Below are 23,432 nucleotides of genomic sequence, written 5' to 3'. Positions count from 1 at the left end.
ACATTTGCTCCAGTAATAAACCCTTTTATTTATTTTTTATTTAGACCATACGCTGGGACCATGCCATCATGCAGGATGTCTTCACTCCTGAATGGGGATGCATTTCCCCATTTGGAACTGTTAGGCAATTTGGACTTTTTCCCCCTGGACTCACAGCACCTGCTTGAAAAGGTGATAGCTGGGAACTAAGGAGATTCATCTTGTGCTGGCAACAGCAGAATGGCTTTATCCAAAAATCTATCAGGCAATAACAGTTAAGTATAATTAAGAAACTGCCACACCCCTCACAGATCAGCCAAACCGAATACTCCTCTAGCTGCAGGACAAGACTGGTCTATCTGCAGTGCTCAGTCAGTATCGTTTCACTGAGGAGGAAAAAGCACAGGGCAAGCTGTCTCTTCATCAGCCAGTTATTCTTTCCTTTATTATGGTAAAGTAATGAACCTTCACTTTGTTTATGAAGCCAGCAGATTTTGGATTTCTAGCACCCTCTACTGGCTGCTGAAATTAGAGAAAGGTTTTAAAGCAACACAGCAAAAGGCCAGCAGGTCAAAATTAGAGAAAACCACCGTTCTGGCTATTATCCCACCAAACAGCATTCCTACATAACTTTTAAAATATATATACTGTACAGCATCAACCTGTGAAAATGACATGTGTATAATATGAGCATTGAACTTCAAGAAAATACAAGCACAAGAGGGGGAAATAAAGGTTCACCTCTGAATTTCCATATGGAAGCCATGTTGCCCATCCTGCAAAAACAGGTGAACCATTATTGGAGCACTAATAATTTGCAAGCAAAACAAAGACAAAACCCCAAACAGAGGGCAGTTTCTGGTAGTGATGCACAGAATTCAAAAGACAGGGTAAAATCCATTGAGATACACCACGGTTTTAACACATACTTTTGATTAAGCGACTATGATTTGATTCACAGACTAAGTCTGAGTAAGTCTTTAAAATATGTGCTTTGGAACACCTGGGAGTACGCACAAAGGTCTCCATTTTGAACTATTAATCATCTGTATCTTTGTTCCACCCTTGGGACAACGGCTTTGGAAGTTTATTGTATGTGAACTTTCCAAAATAGTGTCCAAGAGTCCAAGCTGGAAAGTTGAGGCTGCTTGAATGAAAAAGATACTTGGTATGTACTCCAGAGATTCTGAAGTGCTCTTACACTGGCTTTGCACAGTTCTAATATGCATAACACTAAACTGTAAAGCAAGATTTACAAGCTGTGACAGCTGGGTGTGTTAGTTCAAAAACAAGAGAAAATATGTGGCTTTGTCGAGTGTCTCATTCATGAGTGAAATGGTTATTTCCTAGCTGCAAACCTTCCTACGGGGTTTCAGGCAGAAATAGTTTGCTTCTATTAGAGAAAACTGTTGGTACAAACAATTTTAAGGGATCATCAAGCCTTCAAACAGTTGTGTCCACTGTCTTTGCACTGGTTTGTTATTTTATTTTTAGAATGCAGTGCTGCTGCTTTAGTTATTTCATTGTTAAATATTAGCAAACAGTATAAAATGTTTATGCAATTTCTCCAATGAAGTATTTATTGCTTTATGCACTCTTGTGTGTATGATTTAGCATGTAATAAAGTCAAATTAAAAGGAACCAGGCTGGGGTTTTTTGGGTCATAACTAAAAGGGGGACATTTTCATTACATGGTGGGATTATGCATGGTCACTGTTTTACCACAAGGAATCCTGCTTGCACTTCGAAAGGCCAAAGGAAGAAAAAAAATACAGCTATACTCTTGAGACTCTTGAGGAAAGGTTCTTAACTAACACATTCAAAGAATAATGGTGGAAGTAACTTCTTTCGGCGACTGATCTTTCTACATTTCCTGGTCTCCACTCTTGCTCAGCTAACTGCTATTGAAGTATCACCACCTAAGTACAAAAGTCAGGTTGTGTAAACATGCCTTGGAACTCTTAACTTCTCAAGGGAGAGATCTTTGTTTTCTGTATGTTGTTTTCCCTGGTTCTCTAACGCTGACCTCAATGGCAGTCACAAGAGATCACAATGTAATTTTATTACACCAAGCAATGAGGCTTTCATCAGAGGGAGAAACACATTAGAGAAAATTAGTTCTGTACTGCTTAACAGCTTTATCTTACCTCACACCCTTAACAGAACACTTTCTATTTGTTACAGACATGTTACTTATTAAGTTTTAGTGTAGATAAAAAAAGGTTTTAATATTGTAACAAAATATCAAGGTGACACTTGAACAGGAAAATTGCAACAAATAAAAGCAAGAGCTATTATTATGCAGTCTCCATCCTGATCTCCCTGTATAGGGCAATACTCCAGATTATTTTTCTATGCGCTGAAAGATGTGTTGGAGATATTAAATGTAAGAAAACAGTCGCGAAAATTTAGTTCCAATTACATGGAGAATGAATCTCTTTTAACATTCCAGGAGATGTACAGTATTTTACTTAATGCGATAAAGAACTTTGCGTTGCATGCGATGCTGGATCTCACCACGACGCATCATAAGCTGCAGCACCCTGTAGATGGCGTGCTCAGGATATTTCTGAGAGGGAAAGAAAAGGGAAAAAGACATTTTGTGAAAACATGCCTAAATGGAACAATGAAACTTGAAGAATGATGGACAAACTATGGTGCTAAACTGGACATTGAATTTCTGTATTAAGCAAATAAGACAGCTTCATTCTCACCTACATTTTGTATTAAGCACAGTAGATTTGTCTATTAGGGGATATTCTAGGTACATCTCGACTTCTACCCTGAATTGAGCCTGGAAATATGGTTGTAAATTATGCTGGTCATTAAGCGGGTCATCATGTGATGATCCAATATTAATTTTTTTGTGGCAGTTGTTAAACAATTGTCTGCAGTGGGTGCTTTTTGGTGCAAAGTGGAAGTAAATGCTGGTTTCCAACAAAAAACATAAATCATGGTCACGTGACTGTGGGAGGCTGCAACCAGTCATAAATGTGGGCTTGTTTGCCAAGGATCCAAATGCAATCATTTGACTGCAGTGGGAGAAGGTCCAGCTGTCAGAAGTTTAAATCTGGGTCATAAATACAATTTTTGGAAGGGTCTGTCGTAACTTCAAATTGCCTCTAAGGAACCAGTTACAAATTGCCTCTAAGGAAAGACTTTCCCAACATGAAAGTACATCTTCTATGCAAAGGGAGACCTATTTCTCCCTCTATGGTATTAAATCAGCTGTTAAGAGGAAGTGAATATTCTACGCACTCCACCTATAGCCCTGATCTCTTTGTATCCTCCTTCCAAATGTGTGGAAGTCCAATTCTCACAATCCTTGGGTCAAAGGACAGGAACAGCTGTTCTAGAACAGTGATGAATAAACATGGTGTTCTAGGCGGCGGGGATCGCCTCTGCCTATTTGCCAGTGTTTGCACCCTATTGCTGCCACCATTCAGAGTTTGCCACCACCTTTCACCATCGCTGAATGGGGGCGATCCCCACCGCCTAGAACAGCTGATTGGCAGTAGTCCAGGAGGCCAATCCAACCGTCAATCAGCTGCTCGGCAGCGAAGGCTCCAGCGGTGGCAGCAGCAGCTCAGCTCAGTTTACCGGTGGTGGGCACAACAGAGTAAAGCCCTGAAGAGCCACATGCCGGGGCTGCGATAATGTGCTGAAGCTAACCAGGCTGTTTGCTGCAAGGACACTAGCCAGATGAATACCAGACGGATGCTGGGAGGCAGAGGCAGATTTTTTTTTTTTCCCCTCTAAAGCTAACATGTGTCTTATGGTCCGGTGCATCTTATAGTGCAAAAAAATTGGTAATTAGGTCTGCACATCTTGCAACTTGCCCAGACAACCAATGGCACACATTCTAGGGGTTCCGTATATTCTTGATAAACTGCACATAAACCTCTTAATTCGTGTTACTTTCACAGGACTGCAAGCACAGGTGATTTGTCAACAGGTGAGAGAGCACTTCCAACTGCCTCTCTCTCTCAGGTAACTTACTTGCTTCACAAAATCCTGGATGATGCTGTGTTCAGATACTTGGGAGCCAATGGCAAAGCGACGCTTGAGCTGCTTCTCAATGCGAGACAGCATCTCTTGGTCTTCCTGAGTAGTGAAGCCTTCTACTCCTGCAGGGAGGGCATATTGCAATTAACAGGAGACACATTTTTTTTTATAGAAGTAAATTGTTCAAATCTTTGATATCTGATCTAGTCAAAATTTACAACAGTACATTTTGTATCAGCATGAGTTGTTCTGTTGGATTTCATCAGTTTAAATAAACCGGAATTTAATACAATTGAAGTGGAAGGTTCATATCATTTATTTTTTGTCTCCTAAGAGTCCCCTTATTAAATTCAATCAGGTATAATTATATGGTTAGCATGTTAGTGTCTCTAAGCCATTTCATATATATTACTGCAGACTTTTTCCTTACAGCAATGCTTAAGGTAAGGAAAATATTGCAGATGGGGATGACAGTAAAGAAATTAATTTTTTTAAATTACCAACCTACCTTCCATTGAGGACCTGTATGCTGCACGAGTCAAAAAGAGGGCTGTGAAAATATTTACAGACCCCTCACATCCTGGACATAAACTGTTTCAACTCCTACCCTCAAAGCGACGCTATAGAGCACTGCACACCGGAACAACTAGACACAAGAACAGCTTTTTCCCGAACGCCATTATTGCTGAACAAATAATTCTCTCAACACTGTCAAACTATTTGCTAAGTCTGCACTACTATTAATCTTCTCATCATTCCTATCACCCATCTCATCCCACTTATGACTGTAATTTTGTTGCTTGTATCCTTACGATTTATATTGATATTGTTTCCTGATTGCTTATTTGTACCCTATGACTATCATTAAGTGTTGTACCTTATGATTCTTGATGAAAGTATCTTTTCTTTTATGTACACTGAGAGCATATGCACCAAGACAAATTCCTTGTGTGTGCAATCACATTTGGCCAATAAAGAATTCTATTCTATTCTATTTACATCGTTACACATTGCCTCAATTGTATTCAGGCTCTTAGCAGCCAACAAAAATCACAGCAGAAGGAAGATTTGAGGCAAATACTCCATATCTCATTCTTATACTCCTATATACTCCAAAGTTGAATTCATAATCTTAATTTTTCAAAGTCCAGCCAGTCTGAATGCTGAAAAAAAAAATCAGCAATCTACCATTACCTTTGAGAGCCAGATTATCAACACATGTAATCTCTGGTCAATGAACTGCCTGGATAGCTCAGCAGACTAATGCATTGTAATTTAACTCCAGCTGTCTGCAATTAGTAAGTTCGAATCTTGCCAGGCTCAAGGTTGACTCAGCCTTCCATCCTTTCTAAGGTAGGTAAATTGAGTACCCAGTTTGTGGGGGCAATAAGCTGACTTTGTAAAAATATACAAAAGTATGAAGGCTAATGCTTAACGCATTGTAAGCCGCCCTGAGTCTCCGGAGAAGGGCGGCATATAAATCAAATTAAAAAAAAACAAAAACCTCTCTAGTACTGCACAAGCCACGTGCATTTCCTTGGTAAAACTCACCTGAGAGGTTGCCTGACAAAGCCGCATCAAGTGTAGACACCTGGAAGAGTCGCAGGGCTTCTTCAATGTCTGCCTCAGTAGCAAAAGGTTGGAGCTTCATCTTACTGAGGGATTCTGCTATTCGCACAATGGCCTCCAGCTGCCTGCATGGAATGAATGAATGAAAAAGCTCCATTAAAATAATATAAAAGGAATGGAAAAAATAATCATGAGAAGTCTTTAAAACATAAAAGAAAAAAGAAAAAGGGTGAAGCATTAAATCAATAGAAATATTAACTGGAAATTAAATTTGGACAAGGATCATTTCAGCATGTCTATTCAAACTCAAGATCTTTCTCTATTCTCATTGTATTCAAATTTCCAGTGGTAATATGTGTATCCAGACATTGCAGGATGCATCATATAGGGAGACCTCAAGCTCATAAATGTTTATGCCTTTTAATAACATTTGTTTGTCTGAAAAGTTGCACCTAGACTTTCTGATTTATGTGTATCTAGCAGTGTGCACCAAATGGCAAAAATCTTTTGAACCTGGAACAAACCGTCGCATTCTGATGGTTCTGCATTATTTGCTGCGATTCCAGATTTCAGATGAAACAGAATTGAAATGAGTAGAGCAAGGCTATTATGTGCATCCCCATCTTCTCTCAGCAGATTTTAAAGTGACCTCTCCCCACTGGTCCATTCACCCCGATATTCCCAAAGCAAAATTCTAATGTAGTATATAGCCCATCATCCTCCCAGCTGCCAACATTCTTAGGTTTCTCTGCTCTCCAAATACCAAAACCACTCCTGTACAGATCAAAACACTCCTAGTTTGTTAACTGAATAGGTCAATTTCCCCCTCTATCCCTAGACATGCAGGTTTCGGTTCAGTCATTGGCCAAATCAGTTTTTTGTGCATGGGACAGGTTATGCACAGAAGACTTTGCTCATCCCTATGTATACTTACTGGCTAGACAACTGTCATGAAAAAATAAGATGAACCTTCTTGCCTAATGACACTTGAGAGAATCAGAAACTGCATAGAGGGACTTTTCTGTACAGTTTCTGTACTAAATAACCATTATTTAGTTCCTCACTTGAAACCCAAATACATACTTCCCCTTACCTTACTGTAATGGGAATGTTGGAGCGACGGTCGCTTTCTCTTTCATGTTCGCGGGCACCACTGCGCATAAGGATATAGCGGTTCTTCAATTTCTCTGCAGCTTCTGCAGAGAGGCGAGGACCACATTTCCTATGGGAACAAATAAAAATATTAGCATACACACACACACACACATATATTCATACATACACATACACCACATAAATAAATACAAGATCATTTCGTCTCACCAAATTTTTAATTCTTATGGCACAGTCACAAACCAAATTTGTAAACACTAGCAAGTCATAATGTAGTTTAGGATGTTGTGTGAACACATCCGCTGTGGCTTATTAAACAAACCACTGTTAGAACACCTTAATATACCGTATTTTTTGGAGTATAAGACACACTGGAGTATAAGTCGCACCAAGATTTCGAAGAGGTAAAGAAGGAAAAAAAAAAGTTTTTGCCTTACCCGGCCCCCAGGAGCACTCTGCAGCCCTCCCAAACCCTCTGCGCGCCCCGTTTTTTTTTTGCAAAAATGGGATGCACAGAGGGTTTGGGAGACCTGCAGAGTGCTCCTGGGGGCTGGGGAGGGCAAAAATGCACCCGTTTTTGGCCTCCCAAACCCTCTATGCATCCCCTTTTTGCAAAAAACAGGCCTGTTTTTCACGAAAACGGAACGCATGGGGCAGGGTTTCAGGAAGCCAAAAATGGCTGTATTCGGTGTATAAGACGCACCATTTCCACCCTCTTTTAGGAGGGAAAAAGTGCGTCTTATACTTCAAAAAGTACAGTAATGTATGAACTTAGTCTCCAGGCTGCTCAATTTATGAAATCAAAGTGGATGTTCTAAAGTGATTTCCTAATGATATGCCTTTTCTCCTCTAGCATCTTCTGGAAGCTTATAGCACCATGAAACTTATTAAGAATAGTTGAGTGGGCTTCTCTCCTACACTCCTTAATGTGGGACACTACATTAGGGATACTTGAGGGAAGGCATTTCTGCTGCTGAAATGTCACCCTGGCCCTCAAGTCAGAGTGAAGGAAATTTTGATTTTGCTTCAGCACTGAGTTGAAGACCTTTTGAATCTCTACAACAAAAGCAAAGCCTAGTTTTTATTAATCTGACGCATGCTTGAAAGGTTTCCACCACTCTTCCCATGTAATTACTGCTACAGTCGTCTTACTCACGCTCTGCAGTAGGCAATCAGCTTTTTCAGTTTATGCAGCTCAATCTCACCCTCCACTGCCTGTGTCTGGGTTAAGGCACTTACATGTAGTGACATCACATGCTTGGCCAGGGTCTAGGGAACAACAAATAACAAATTAACCAGAAGGAAAAATAAAAAACCACTGAAACTGCCTTCTGCACTTACTATTAGTGCAACGGCTTTATTGCTTTGGCATGCTAACTTTTTGAAGCCTGCAAGCGATCTGCCATTATCATTCCTTTAAAAAAGCACTGATTGCTCTTTTTACAGTAGTAAAGGGTTATTATACCTTATTCCACCCTTTATATAATCTTTGGAGAGCAATTTAGGGTATGTTTATACAAAACAGAGAGTCACAAGCTAAGCAATCAAACTTTATTGGACTCATTCATATGTAGTTAGTCATTATATCATGTGAACATAGAAGAATTGATTAAATGGATTATGGTTATGCTAGTCTTGGGTAAATGTAATATGAAAGCACAGTCCATAAATCTTGTAGAATTTATACAGTTTTACAGTCCTTTCCAGGGCAGAGATAACATTTAAATACAGTAGGATCTAAATTTGCAAAATACTTTCTACCTTCTGAATGCTAGCTTTGTTTTATAAGGAAGTGTAAAATATTGGCTAAATTCTCTAGAACGAGTATAGAAGAGTATAGAAATGCATTCTTTATCTAGCCCTCCTTTTAGAAGTATTCTGTTATATAAAAGAAATGGAATATAGGCTTTCACAAAATCAAGCCTTTGTGCCATTGTTTCTACGGTTTTTAAAAAAAATGAATTTCCCACACACCCTCTCCCACATTGTAATGGGCTATTCAAACAACCCACCATGTCTCTTTCCTCATTGTGCTCATCTTTGACAATGAAGATCATATCAAATCGGGACAGAATGGTGGGCATGAAGTCTATGTTTTCGTCTCCTTTAGTTTCATCCCAGCGTCCAAACACAGAGTTTGCAGCTGCTAACACAGAGCAGCGTGAATTTAGGGTAGTGGTGATACCAGCCTGCATGATTGCACAAAGGAAAAACCTGTATTAACCAGCATGTAGTACAGTCAAAATGATGGGACTTATTCAAATTCTTACCGTACTAGGCCTACAGTTTAGAAAAACTAAAAGTTAGAGTAAGATGCAAATCAGTCTGGAATACTTCCCCATCATGTTCTATAAAAAAGATGTATAATAATCTATAACCAATGGCCCACAGCGAGGCACTCTCAACTCTCTATACAAAAGCTGAACCTATTTAATTATTGTCAGGGTTAGGGACCAAATGGGAACCTTAAGCCTCTGTATAACGTTAAAAATACTCACTTCCTACTTTAAACTTTACAACACAAGAAAGAATAAAAATTTCCTTCTCTGCCCACTGTTGCAACTGCATAACGTTACCATTGTGCTCACTGTGGTCCTGGACAGGATGCAAAGGAAAAACAAAGCCCTTGGCACAAAAATGCTGTTCAGGCCTGATAAGGAAGAACAAATTCGATCTCATTTGATATTTTAAGGCTGGCATGAACAGCCCCCTGAACAACCTATTGGGTAAATAAAACCTTTGGACCTACTGATACGACCCATTGGCTTCTCTCCTAACCCTTATCTTTTCTGATAACAACTTTTGATCTTCAGTTCCTTTGAATATTTCTCATTGGTAAAGTTTTAGAGTTATTTTCAAGTAAGATCAACGGAGAATCTAATTGCTCTTCAATGGATTTCCAGAAGCTTGTATGAATGCATAAAAGGCTTCAGGCAAGTAAGTCAGCACAATGGTCCATTTCATGCTTTGGAATCACCTACTTGCTACTGTGCATTACCCCCCACCCCCACCCCCACTGCAATTTATCCAGAGTCAATTTCATCCTTGGTCAGAAATAAAAAGTCCCTGGTTTAAAGCCATGTAAATGAACAAAAGAAAAAGCACTGAAAAAAATAACTGTGAGGATTTCTCAGAAGCTGATATGGTAAGTTCACCTTGGCAATGGAGATGGTCTGCTGCTCCATAGCTTCATGGATGGCCACTCTATCATCTTCACGCATCTTTTTCAAAGAAGAGGGGAAAACAACAGGTCAAATTTCCACATGTAGAAGAAAATAATACCATTTTGTTAAAACCTTTTGTTAAAAGTTTTGAAATAACATTCAAAGCAATAGTCAATTATGTGTTGTTTTATGAAAGTTGGTATCCACGGTAAAGTTGGTAGCTCACTTTCAGCACAAATTAAATGAATACATTTTTGAGCTTAAGCTGGTTTGAGGTTTCTTGAATTACAGAAGTTTTACTATTCTCCATTTTTAAAAAAATGAATGCATATATTTATATAAAGCTCTCTTCTTAATGTGATGTGAACTTACTATGCACAGTCCTAGATTTATCACCATAATTCTGAGCTCAAATACAATCATAAGTCATAGTGATTGTTAAATGGGTCACAATGTGACCACATCTGATTTTATGGCCATTTTTTGGCAATTGTTAAGCAAACGTCACGGTCATTAACAAATCTATTATACACAGTGGACATTTTTTTTGGAAACGAAAGTAAATGCCAGAAACTGGCATAAAATGTGACCACAGGATGTTGCAAATGCCTGTAAATGTGAGCCAACTGCTGAGCAGGCGTGCATGACTGTTGGAACTTCACAACTGGGTTATAAGTAACAGTGGGGAGGTCCCTTGAACGGTTGCTAAGTGACTATTCCAAAGGTGCTTTTTTTTTTTCAAAAGGCAACTGGACTTTCTGATTTTTCTTTGAAGACGTTTCACTTCTCATCCAAGCAGCTTCTTCAGCTCCGACTGGATGAGAAGCTAAATGTCTTCAAAGAAAACAATAAAGTCCATCTTGAAAAAGCCCCTTTGGGACAACCATGACCTGGATGACTGAGAATCTACATAGACATTTGCTAAGTGACTGGTTGTTAAGCAAGAACCAACTGTATTCCAATCTTAAAGCCCAATCAAAACACATACACACACCCCACAGACACATTTCTTGGCAGTATTACAACAGAGGTTTTTGCTAACCCTTCCATCTGTACCTTGTCAAACTCGTCAATGCAAACCACTCCTCCATCAGCCAAGACCATGGCTCCACCTTCTACAAAGAAGCTCCGTGTAGCTGCATCTCTGATCACTGAAGCAGTCAAGCCAGCTGCACTGCTGCCTTTCCCTGAAGTATAGACCTGAAAAGGGGGGTGGGGGAGAGGAGACCATGTAATGTTACTCAAATATTCTACAGGCCAGAAACTCTGTTTGATAGCAAAAGAAGGAAAAAAGCTGCTATTTCTGAAATTGTTTCCCATTTAAATTGCTCCATTAATGTGGAATGTGCCTTTCTATAACTTACATTTATATTATGAAACATACAGTAATTCAGACCTTGACTTTCTTCTAAGTGACAAATTGTAGATTTGTAGATTCAAGCTGCCTTTTTATGTATAACTCGAGATGATGAGCATAACTAATACACTGTGTGTCCTACTTTCCCCACAATAACCCTATGAGGAGGGCTGGGCTGAGAGTGATAGGCCCCAAATCATCCAGCCAATTTTCTGACCTAACAGAAGACTGGAACTGAGTCTCCTGGTTTCTTGGTCAGTCTCTTAATCACTACATCAAACTAGCTCACTATGTAACATCCCTGTCTTCACTTTTACCATTTAAGGCACCACAATTACAAAGGCCTCAAGCTCCCACATTAGCCAAGTAGAAATTCTTGACTTAAAAATAAAATTTATTAAGGATTCTACCTTCAACTCTTCATTCCCCTGGTATTTGACATACATTATTATTAGTCTTTGATCACTCAGCTATAAGTAACTCAGTCAGGATTGTTATCAATCTTAGAAACGCACCTTGCAACTAGCAGTTTTTCCCAAGTTTATCTTTTCATCCCTCACATCATACCACCCAATCTTCCATATACAAGCCAACAGGTAGATTTCTCAAATAAGACAATCTTTAGTATCAGCATTATTCAGAGTTTATGCAATAAAATCAGAAAACAAGATGAATGATCTTTTAAATTAGTGGAACGACAATCTATAATTTTAATAATTGATATGCCTATGGATCAGGTACATAACTGCCCGACAAGTTACTTACTCCTATGGGTGAACATCTTTCTACAAACTTTAAGAGCTGAGACTTGGCAGTTCCGGGGTCTCCCATCATGAGCAAATTAATATCCCCTCTACGTGTTAACCCATCTGGAAGTCTGTAAATTGAGAGAAAGTGATCAGAGAGTGAATATGAACTGTTTGTTAGAAAGCCCCTCCTTATTGAATTAAAATATCATTGGAGTGATTGAAGGAAGCAGCTGGGGTAACTGCTTGGAGCTTTGCAAATAGGCATTCTGCACTCCTTATTAACATTTCATTACTCCCCTAATATCAAACAAGTCTCATCACGAATTGGATCGGCTGAGACTTTTCTAACAGAACTCCTATCTGATTCCAACCAGGTATGCTTTCTTTCAGCACTCTATAAGTTGTAACAGCAGAGGTGGGAAAACTCTGAATCTTCAGCTGTTGCTGATTCTAACATCTCATGGCAAGAGAAGCAGGGGATTCACTTCAGAAACATCTAAAACAGAGGTCTTCAAACTTGGCAGCTAACTTGGCAGCAAATTTGGCAGCTATGCTATCTGGAGAATTCTGGGAGTTGAAATCCACAAGTCTTAAAGCTGCCAAATTTGAAGACCCCTGATCTAGAAGGTCACAGAATTTTACCTGTGTATTACGGAGTAATGTTTATCATTCTATCCAACAAGCTTTCATTGTCTAGCTCAGTGGTTCTCCAAGAATGGTCTGAGAAGCCCTGGAAGTTCAGAGACCCTTCCTGTGGTTCAAATAAAATTTCAAAAATTTTCAGTTTTAATTTCTAATACAGTAAATACTGATTGTTATAACCCACAGAAACCAAAGTTATTTTGGAAAAATTAGTTTTAAGAAAGTTAAGGGATCCTGAGACCAAAATCTTAAGAGAAGCAGTAGTTAAAAACAAAAATTCTGGTGCTCATCCACTCATGCTGATGCACCTTTCTCTGCAAGACTGTTTTGGTTCCATTTGCCAACAATAATCACTCAAATTTGCTATTTGAGTTATTTTTTTCCCTTTAGAGGCTGCCTAAGAGTAGTTATTAAGAACATCAAAGCCCAAAGGGAATTGGAAATGGAGCAGAGGTAGCAATGCTTTTTTCCTCTTCCATTCTAGTTCAACAAAAGAAAACACCATGTAACGGATAGCTGCTCCTTCCTTTTCATGTAGTGCTGGGTAAACAGCACTATTTTCTTTCCTAGGAATAGTTATGGTAAAAGTAAGGAAAATCTTAAGTATATAAAAAGGCTGCTTCATAGTAAAATAAAACAAGCATAAGCCCGTATGACTTTCTTTCTTAATGATACCTTTACCTCTCTTGCCAATTACCTTTTTCGAGAGCCTCCAAAAAGCATGCATGCAATTGCCTTCTTGATATCATTACTACCATAGATGGAAGGAGCAATGCTTTTGGCAATCATATCATAAATATTGGGCATGGAAGCCAAATGCCGAAACTCCTCCTCTTCCTGAGGTGTCATGGAGCCACTGACACTGCGCCCTAGAGAAAAACAGACAAATATTGAAAGGTTAGGATAAATTCTCTCATCACCAGGATAAGAATACCAAACTAGCTTGCAGGGTTGTTCTGATATAATTCTAACCAAAAAAAAATTATGTAAATAAAAAATTACATCTTATGTAATACCTTATCAGTCATACTAACAAAGTACTATTGACATTAGACATGACTATTTTGAGAAATGCCACCAATCATTTGTATTGAATAGTCTTAAATCCCCAGATTAATATTGGTTTCACTCTGATATGGACTACATTAGAAAGGTAGAATAGATAAGAGTTGGAGTCAGTAATTCTCAGATCAAAACAACACAAGTTCTCTTTTGACCAGCATGTTCCCTAGTCAAATGAAAAGGAGAGCAAAAAAGTATGGCATGACTCAAAACCTCACATAAGACCTAGGCTTCCAAATTAAAGCTTTACCTGAGCCTTCGGTGTCTACTTGGATTCCTACCACACGGATGTAGGAGCTCCGGATGCCAACTCCAACATTGTTCCGGCTCTTGATCTTTGTGAGGCCGGCTTTTTTGATTGAGTAAACACCTATGATGGTAGCTCTGTTCCCAGGGACAACTTTGTCACAAAGATATCTGGAAAATTAAGAGCAAGGAAGAAAGAAAAAGCAATTTAAAATGGAACAAAAAGGGTAACTCTTGAACGCTGTCTATGATTTTTGCTAATAACAGGTGGCTGTCTGCTTACAAAGACCTTGAGGATCATATAACATGGATAAGTGCCACTAACAACTATATTTATGCCTATATATAGTTTTAGCTAATTCAGTTTTTCATTTTATGTATTGAAACAACCAAATTCTGTCTTAAGCATGAACACAAACACAAGCATCTAAAGGTTTTAACCATGGATATAATAACATATTGTCTTTGGGTTTTTCTACTTGATTGAATCTCTTGTTGCACCAGTCCTATCCTGCTGAAGAATCCAGAGGCATCACCTGTCACAATAGAGCTGCATGTGCCGAGGCAACTCTCCATGAGGAACAGCATCAGGAGACTCTTGAAGCTTCAATGTCTGGAAATCCACACATTTACATTTGTCTGGAACAATGAAATATGGGTCCAAAGGACATTTTGCTAGATTAGTCTGTTCCCTAAAGTGAAAAGAAAGACAATGGAGGTAAAATGGGAACAGTTTTACTATTTATAATGTCTGTCTCAATCATTCTCAAAAGACTTTGTTGTTACAAATTTTGGAAATACCAATACTATGGGTACCAAATTTGTTCACGGTTATCTAAAATAAACTTTGAATCTTAGATGCAAACGGAATCCACATATCCACTAAACTTTAACCCAAATTCTTGCAGTTGTATTAAGAGTTGGCTAATTAAACAATACTAGCCACTTCACTGCCAGTGTTATAGTGTTCAATCTCATATTGCATCACTACACTGCATTAAAATGGAACAAAGTTGCTTTCTTGCTCTTAATTTTCTTTTGCATATCATCTTGTTTGGAAATTCAGAGTTCATTTTTTTAATGAATCCAGTTTAGATTTATTAGATACATTTTAATTTTCTGGGGTACAGGAAAACAGAGTTTTTAATTTATCTGTGCAGATCAATTCAAATTACATGTTTTTTCCAAGAAATTGTGTTTTTTTTCCCCAAAGCTCTATATAATCTTAACCAAACAAGCATCTTCCAAATGTTTTTGCACTAGAACTCTCCCAAACTTTTACTAAATTGTTTGTGGCTAATAGAAATTAATCCAAATATCTGGATGGCATAAAATTTGCCCAACTTTGCCTTAAATGAAAGGAAATAAATATAAAAAAGGCTATAATCTTAGGTAAATTATTTGACAATTCTAATGAAGCTTAATAGGGCATGTTAGTGAGAAAGTATATATAGGAGTCCTCTGTAAACAAATGCAAAGCAACATAATCATATGTGTCATAATCATATGTGTCTTACTCAAAAGTAAATGTAATTAAAATCTGAAAGGAAATGCAACCCATTCCCTTACGTGCTGCACTTCCGAGGAAGAGCATATCCTTCCAGGCCTGGACGTAAAGCTATGTTAGGTATTATATTCCGGCAAGTGCGGCATTGGATGGTGATCTTGGTTGCTTTGGCTCTCACAGGAGTTGCAGCAATAATGATTCCTGGGATCTTCACCAAATGTGACATCTGTTCAGACTTCAAAACAAACAAGGAGAAATTACAACTGTCATGAAATCTGCAAATACACACACACACACACACACACAACACACACACAACACACACACACACACACAGAGCATCCAAAGATCTAGAAATCCAAATCTCTTTTCCACAGTCACTACAAGGTGTTCATAATATGTTCCAATTATATTGGAACATTATATTCCATGTATCCAGATAGGAGATACAAAAATACAGAATGAGGCACATAAAAACATGTCATACATATATCATTTATTGAAACCCAAGAACATAGGGCTCTTAGGTTCCACATTTAAATGAACTTCAGAATAAAGTGTTCCTTTGAATCTGCTTTCTGAAGCCACAAGTTCCCTTTGTTTCCTACTGTAAAACATCTGCACTGCTTTATATTTCAAAAAGGTTTTATTTGCAGCCACCTCCTCCAACATCTGGAATAGTCAGAAGACTCTGTAGATGCATAAAGGCCTCTATGTCCAGTTAACTATTTTGGGGTCTTCAGATTTTTTCAAAGGATTGTGAGCCACCTGGAGCCAATTAAATTGCCCTCACAAGAAATATGTGTGCATAATTTATTGCAATTAATAATTAGGTACAACAAAGAAAATAAATATCACTTTTGTGGTACAAAGCATCTGACGAGATGAAAGTTGGCATTGAACTAGTTTTTAGATTTTTATCCTGCCTTTAAAAGAAATTCAAGGCAATAAACATTCTTAATACTCTTTACTTCTCTTTTTTCCCTCAGCTCTGTGAAGTGGGTTGGGCTGAGCGAATGACTGGTCCAAACTCATCCAGCTGCTTTTCATGCCTAAAGCTGGACTAGAACTCATAGACTTCTGGTTTTTAGGGTAGCATCTTAACCACTATATCAAACTGTCCCTTTTTGATATAACTTTCATTTCAAGTTTATTTTAGAGTAAACGGAGTAAACGGATCACAGCTACAAAGGTTCCTTAAGGCAGCCATCAATATAAAGAAATTCTAAACAATAAACTGGAAAGACAAATCATTATACCTTATTGGCAAAATTAAGATAATAGAGATTTTTATTACAATACTAATAAAATGCAGGAAAATGCAGAGGGAACCTTCATTAACTCTACAAAACTATAGCTCCAACCTCATTTTGAGTGAATCCTTAAAAAATAGCATATTTCAAATTGAGCTTCTTCTCAACTTCAACTTTTCTTGAAAAGAGCATGGAAATGATTTGCCATTCGGTTCTTCCAGGGTTTTACCTCTCAAACTAAGCTGTAGTACAAAGAGGGGTTTCTGCAGGGTGTGGTAATGGTGGATAATGGATGGTGGTCTTAAGTGCAATGCACATAAAAACTGGGTAGAGCTTTGATACACCTTTGTGGGTGCCATTTTTATTTCTGTTTTACCATACAGATATCCCTGTATGGTATATCCCTGGCTACAGATGTGCAGTTTCCTGGGAACTTTCTATTCAAACACTAAGCAGGTCTTCCCTGTTTAGCTTTATGAAATCAGCCATAGGTCATAAGGCTGAGGATCTAACTAACCTTGAGATTTCGGATGTTGGATGGATTGGCATCTGATCTGAGCATAACTTGAATATCCTGAAGAGTCTCTTCTCCTATTGGCCGAGGACGTGTTACTTCATCAGCTACCTCTTTTGCAGCTTCTTCCAGCTAAGAAAGAAATGAAATTGTTTAAAATATAGGAAGAAAAGCATTTGCCTTTTCTTAAAGAAGAAGGCCCAATTGGACAGAAATAGCTGAAAAGTAGTCTAATCATAGAACATTAAGTTTCAGTTAGAAAAGTAACAATTGGAGTGAATTTTGGAATAGGGCATATCTAGTTAATAATACTGTGGAATACTTATACATTATACATTATACATAAAAAAGGCATAAAGGGGATAGTTCAGTAATATAACACAGTCTTTACAGGCAGAAAGCCTCAGGGTTAGTAGTCCATATTTCTAGATGGGCAATAAAAGATTCCAGTTTGAAACCCAGAAGAGTTGCTGTCATCAGTATTAAGCTAGATGGACCCGTAGTCTGAATCTCTACAAGGCATCATTCCATAATCTAACAGCAACTTCCCACATATTTCTCCCATGCTGCATATAGGTACCAGCTGAAGATGCTCCACAGGCTGCTTGTATATATAGTTTGCCAGATCTTCATCAAAGCTTGCCAAATCTTCTATCTCCACCTCAATCCAATATTGTCCAACATTATAATGACGTTTGAGCTCATCTCTTTCAATATAGTAGGAGAAAAAAAAGAGACCCATGAATATATTTATTGGAATAACATTCACAACTATGCACAAAGCTGCAGAACTCTAGGGCAAGTTATCTTATTTTGATATACTTACCAATACTTCAAAGGTATTTCAACTTAAAATGCTATAAACAATTGTTTAAGTTTTCCAAAAGAAAAAGGGCACCTGTATTTGAAAGAGAAGCCAGTCCGGTCTGTTCCAATGCGATACTGCCTTAAAAACTCTTTGAAGCGTTTCTGCAGCTGAGACTTTCGAACTTGCCCTTCATCTGCAATCGGGTCTCCACCAAAGCTATCGCTGTAGAAAATGCCAGGATCATCAAAACCAGACATGCTGATTCTCTGAAAGAAAAAAAAAAAAAGGAGAATGGAGCTGAAAGATATCAATAAGATACATTACAAATATAGGTTTCACAACTTATATTAAGTCTAAAGCAGCTGGAAGCTGGGCAGCACTAAATTTAATAATTATAATTAAGCCAGAGATCCAGTTTAAAGTTCAGGAAAAACACTTCTGAGCATGTGCAAAGTTTACCCTACAGCTTTTATACAAGACAGCATCTTCTTTTGCATCATTTTTCCTTTTCTCTGTGGCAGAGGTGGGTAGTTTAGGATTTTCTGTTGCAAAGCAATCATTCTCAATAATTATAATGAAAGCCACATGAAGAATGAGTCACCCAGCTGCGAGATGGGCAACAAAATCAGATAGATTAAAGATTAGATAGATAGATAGATAGATAGATAGATAGAAAGAAAGAAAGAAAGAAAGAAAGAAAGAAAGAAAGAAAGAAAGAAAGTTCTTTATTGGCTGAGTATGATTGTGGGTAGTTTATGATTTTCTGTTGCAAAGCAATCATTCCCAATAATTATAATTAGAGCCACATGAAGAATGAGTCACCTAGCTGTGAGATGGGCAACAAAATTAGATGATAGATAGATAAAGAAAGAAAGAAAAAAAGGAAGGAAGGAAGGAAGGAAGGAAGGGAGAGAGAAAGAAAGAAAGAAAGAAAGAAAGAAAGAAAGAAAGAAAGAAAGAAAGAAAGAAAGAAAAAAAGAAAGAAAGAAGGAAAGAAGGAAAGAAAGAAAGAAACCTAAGTTCTTTATTGGCCGAGTGTGATTGGACACACAAGGAATTTGTCTTTGGTGCACATGTTCTGTGTACATAAAAAGACAAGATACATTCGTCAAGAATCATAAGGTACAACACTTAATGATAGTCATAGGGTAATTCAGCAACAGGACGAGAGCCTCGAGTTCCCTATAACTGATAACGGGAGATCTGTGTTTTTAAGCTGAAAAACTGCAAGCAGGAATCGTTCTTTTATTTGAAGGGCACATTATAACCAGCCAACTTTGATTCAATCGACTCACCCATCTGTGATACTTCTACAAGTTACCATCCTAGTGGGGGAGGATGGGAGTTGTGCAAAAGTTGGGCTATACAAGAAATGCTTGGAGGAACATTGTTTCAGACATGACGGGTCACTAATGAACATCGCCTCTCCTGAACTCTGGTTAAGCAGCAACCCAAGACTGACCCATACAAGCAGGTATCGCTCTAACGCGCGCCCCTGACCCCAGCGCCCCTCACCTGCCTCTGCAGCCGTAGAGAGAGAAACCTCTCGCAGAACGACTCGGTCGCTCGCTAGAACTCCGGGAGGCGTTTTCGCGGCAAAAAGTAATAAAAAAAAGTTATTCTGGGTTCGCCGGCAGTTACGCACTCCGCTTTGCCCGCTGTCATTGGCTCAAGGGCAGCAGGACGTGTAACGATTGGCTAAAACCTCTGTCCTTTAAGCTTCACTCTTTAAGGGCGCGAGAGAACGGCGGCAGCAAGTGCCGAAAGCGATTGGAGGCGACCTAAATCAGGGCCCGCCTCTTTGCAAACTTTTCCTTTACCGAATTGGTCAGCCGTCCGCTAGACTAGAGGAACTTTTTTTTTTGGCGCCAAAACTTGTCGCTTGCAGCGAAAAAAAAAGGGAAGGAAGGTTTAAAATGGCGGCTGTGGCTCGAAATGGGAGAGATTCGGCGCTTTTCGCTTTTTGCGAAATTCGCCATCGCGTTCGCTTGTAGGTTTGTTGCCCTTGATAGCTATGGAAGAAGGTAGTCCTGCAAATAAAACTTGCCTTTTCCAAGCCAGAAAGTATGAGAAGATGCATCCGTTGATTTTGTTTTGCCACTCCCCTACAGCAAGAGATGGGGGCGGGGTGAGTGTGTGGAAAAGATTGAAAGCAGAATTGGAGAGAGATCTGGCCGTTACACATATGTTAGGCCAACGTTATTTAAAATCATATAAAAACAATGCGAAACGAAGAAAAAAGAAATATCAAAATAAGCTAAAAGTGCAAGTCAATTAAATTTTTTTTTAATAATATTTTTTAAAATTAAGGTTTTTAGTAACAAATCAGTGCATTGGGGTTTTAAGAGCCTTGGTGGTGCAGTGGACTAAACTACTGCTGTTAAAGGTAGTATTTAGCTGCCAGCTGCCTGCAATTACTGCCAGTTCAATTCTCACCAGGCTCAAGGTTGACTCAGCCTTCCATCCTTTCTAAAGTAGGTAAATTGAGGACCCGGTTTGTGGGGGCAATAAGCTGACTTTGTATAAAAAAAGAACACCTACTAAGCAGGTATATACAAAAGTATGAAGGCTATTGCTTAATGCATTGTAAGCCTCCCTGAGTCTCCGGAGAAGGGCGGCATATATAAATCAAACTAATAAATAATAAAAAAATAAATAAGTGTATTAGTAAGATCAAATAATATTAAATTAGTAATGTTTAATATTAAGTAATATTTATTTATTAAAACTTTAATGCCACGTTTGGATTATATTTGTAATCTTGATTTCAGGCCTTCTGGCCATAAATAAAATTGATTAATTGAAAGTGCAAGAAAGGAAAAACAAAAAAGTAAACAAAAAGATATAAAGTGGCTTCTGATCTTTACAGCGGTTATTAAGTACAATTATAAATTTACCTATTTATCTAAAGTCAACAACTGATGTCTCTATACTCTGTCTAGTAATCAAAACCATAAATCATAAGCTTTTTACTCAGAGTCTATTTTTCTGTTTTATGCAAAAAATAAGACAAAGACTTTCCAGCTCTCTTTCCATAACTTACTCTCCAGGATTTCCACTTCATCATTTGTTTCTAAATTTACAGATGCTTTTTTACAGGGCTTTCCATTTTGTTGACTTATTCTTTAATCTTCTTTAACTTTCGAAGTCTTTGATCCATTTTTTTTCAAAATTGTCAATTTATTATGTAGTGATTTAGTCAGCTTAGCATCATTTTGGTTAACTTATTGTCCAATTTCTTAAAACATTTTCTGAAATAAATCTGGCATAAATCATCTCTCTGACGTTGCTGTATTGATCCTCTGCTATATTGCAGCTTTTCTGGTGATTGTCACTGTAATATTGTAATCCAAAAATGAAAGTGTCTCTATTGCAAGGGAAAGGTAAAAGGAAAGCTTTCCCTTCCCTCCTTTTGTCTTTCTGTGCCCTTAACATACTACTTTCTTCTCAAATGCCATTCCTTAGTTACAGACAGCATCACTCTGCCTCCTGTTATCTTTGTCTATTGTTCTGTAAATTCCACCAGTTAACTGCATAATAATAATAATAAAATAATAATAATAAAAAATCCATGAAAGTTCAATTTGTTTGTCTAGTTTAATTCTAGAAAGAGTGTAGAGAAGAGCAACAAAGATGATTAGGGGACTCGAGGCTAAAACATAAAGAACGGTTGCTGGAACTGGATATGTCTAGTCTTATGAAAAGAAGGACCAGGGGTGACATGATAGCAGTGTTCTGATATCTCAGGGGTTGCCACAAAGAAGAGGGAGTCAAACTTCTCCAAAGCACCTGAGGATAGAACAAGAAGCAATGGGTGGAAACTAATCAAGGAGAGAAGCAACTTAGAACTAAGGAGAAATTTCCTGACAGAACAATTAATCAGTGGAACAACTTGCCTCCAGAGGTTGTAAATGCTCCAACGCTGGAAGTTTTTCTAGGGTTTCCTGCCTAAGCAAAGGGTTGGACTAGAAGACCTCCAAGGTGCCTTCCAACTCTGTTATTCTAATTCCAATTTATTCAACAACTTTAGTCAGAAAACAATATTAAAAAGCTTTCTCCATTTTAAACTTTCTTACATCCATTCCTTCTTAAGCTATTTGCCAAAAGTTTTTAAATCTTTAACCCCTCTCCCTCCCCTTTTAAGTCTAAAAAGAATGTTGAATCATCAAGTGGAATTCTCTTATTCTGCCACTCAGGAAATGTCTCTTTAACTATAAAAAACTATAAATCTCCACCCTGGACCACCCCAATGATGCCCTTGACTTGATGTCCCGGTGTCTGGAGGCCATGCGGATCTGGATGGGGAGAAACAGGCTCAAGCTCAGCCCGTCCAAGACCGAGTGGCTGTGCCTCCCGGTGTCCCGATACAGTCAGTTGGTCCCATCTCTGACTATTGGGGGTGAGTCGTTGGCCCCCACAGAGAGGGCTTGCAACTTAGGTGTCGTCCTGGATGCATGGCTGTCCTTAGAACATGTGACGGCCGTGGCCAGGGGGGCTTTTTATCACGTTCGCCTGATTCGCCAGTTGCGTCCCTTTCTGGATTGGGACTCCCTACGCACAGTCACTCATGCCCTCGTCACTTCCCGCCTGGACTATTGTAATGCTCCCTACATGGGGCTCCCCTTGAAGGGCACCCGGAGGCTCCAACTGGTCCAGAATGTGGCCGCGCGGGTGATTATGGGAGCGTCATGGCGCTCCCATGTAATACGTCTCTTGCGCTAGCTGCACTGGCTTCCGGTGGTCCTCTGGGTGCAATTCAAGGTATTGGTTACGACCTTCAGAGCACTCCATGGCTTAGGACCTGGGTATTTACAAGACCGCCTTCTGCTACCAATAGCCTCCCACCAGCCAATTCGCTCCCACAGAGAGAGGCTCCTCTGGGTGCCGTCGGCCAAGCAATGTCGGCTGACGACCCCCAGGGGGAGAGTCTTCTCTCTGGGGGCTCCTGCCCTCTGGAAAGAATCCCCCCCCCCGAGATGCGGAGGATTCCCGACTTATGCACCTTCTGCAGGGCCTTCAAGATGCTTTTATTCCAACAAGCTGGGCTGGCCTAATTTTTAAATTTTTTAATCGTTAACTCTTAATTTTTAAATGTCCAAAACGGGTAGTTTTATTTTAATTAGATATGGGCCAAACTATTTAATATTTCTTAAATTGTTTTTTAAATTTTATATCTGTGTTTTATTCTGGCTGTACACCGCCCTGAGTCCTTCTGGGAGAAGGGCGGTATATAAATTAATTTAATAAATAAATAAAATAAATTAATTACATCCAAAAGTGTTTAAGTGAGGCTTGTACAAACCTTGTGTCCAAAAGGTTGTGAGCTTGATTGAGATCCCTCAACATCTAGCTGCTCAACCCCTAATTTGTCTACAAAAATCTGTAGTCTTCTCACAAGCAGCAAGTATGTGGAATGCAAATGGACAATCTTACAATCTCTTCTTTATGTTGGAAGACAGTGCCA

At 38.8% G+C, this 23,432-nt stretch overlaps 1 protein-coding gene across 2 annotated transcripts; it reads right to left on the bottom strand.

Moving 5' to 3' along the window:
* Nucleotides 1–2,180: 2,180 nt before the first annotated feature.
* Nucleotides 2,181–20,077, bottom strand: MCM5 (minichromosome maintenance complex component 5). 2 transcript variants are annotated; one of them, XM_034403329.3, is made up of 17 exons: nucleotides 19,484–20,077; nucleotides 18,059–18,234; nucleotides 17,741–17,867; nucleotides 17,164–17,292; nucleotides 15,456–15,628; nucleotides 14,423–14,578; nucleotides 13,891–14,057; nucleotides 13,276–13,447; nucleotides 11,953–12,064; nucleotides 10,887–11,030; nucleotides 9,822–9,887; nucleotides 8,679–8,855; nucleotides 7,823–7,935; nucleotides 6,647–6,775; nucleotides 5,536–5,678; nucleotides 3,979–4,106; nucleotides 2,181–2,548 (listed from the first exon to the last, which is right to left on the bottom strand). In XM_034403329.3, the coding sequence occupies exons 2-17, from the start codon at nucleotides 18,223–18,225 to the stop codon at nucleotides 2,447–2,449; spliced, it is 2,205 nt and encodes a 734-aa protein (XP_034259220.2). In that variant the 5' UTR covers nucleotides 18,226–18,234; nucleotides 19,484–20,077; the 3' UTR covers nucleotides 2,181–2,446. The 2 variants fall into 2 exon arrangements, with proteins under 2 accessions (XP_034259220.2, XP_034259221.2); XM_034403330.3 differs by having other exon boundaries at nucleotides 19,488–19,743.
* Nucleotides 20,078–23,432: the final 3,355 nt, after the last annotated feature.

Source organism: Pantherophis guttatus, chromosome 7 (assembly GCF_059756535.1).
Source record: "Pantherophis guttatus breed Tessera chromosome 7, ASM5975653v1, whole genome shotgun sequence".
Taxonomy (NCBI): domain Eukaryota; kingdom Metazoa; phylum Chordata; class Lepidosauria; order Squamata; family Colubridae; genus Pantherophis; species Pantherophis guttatus.
The sequence above is the reverse complement of the archived record's forward strand: the minus strand, read 5'-3'. Positions and strand labels throughout refer to the sequence as shown.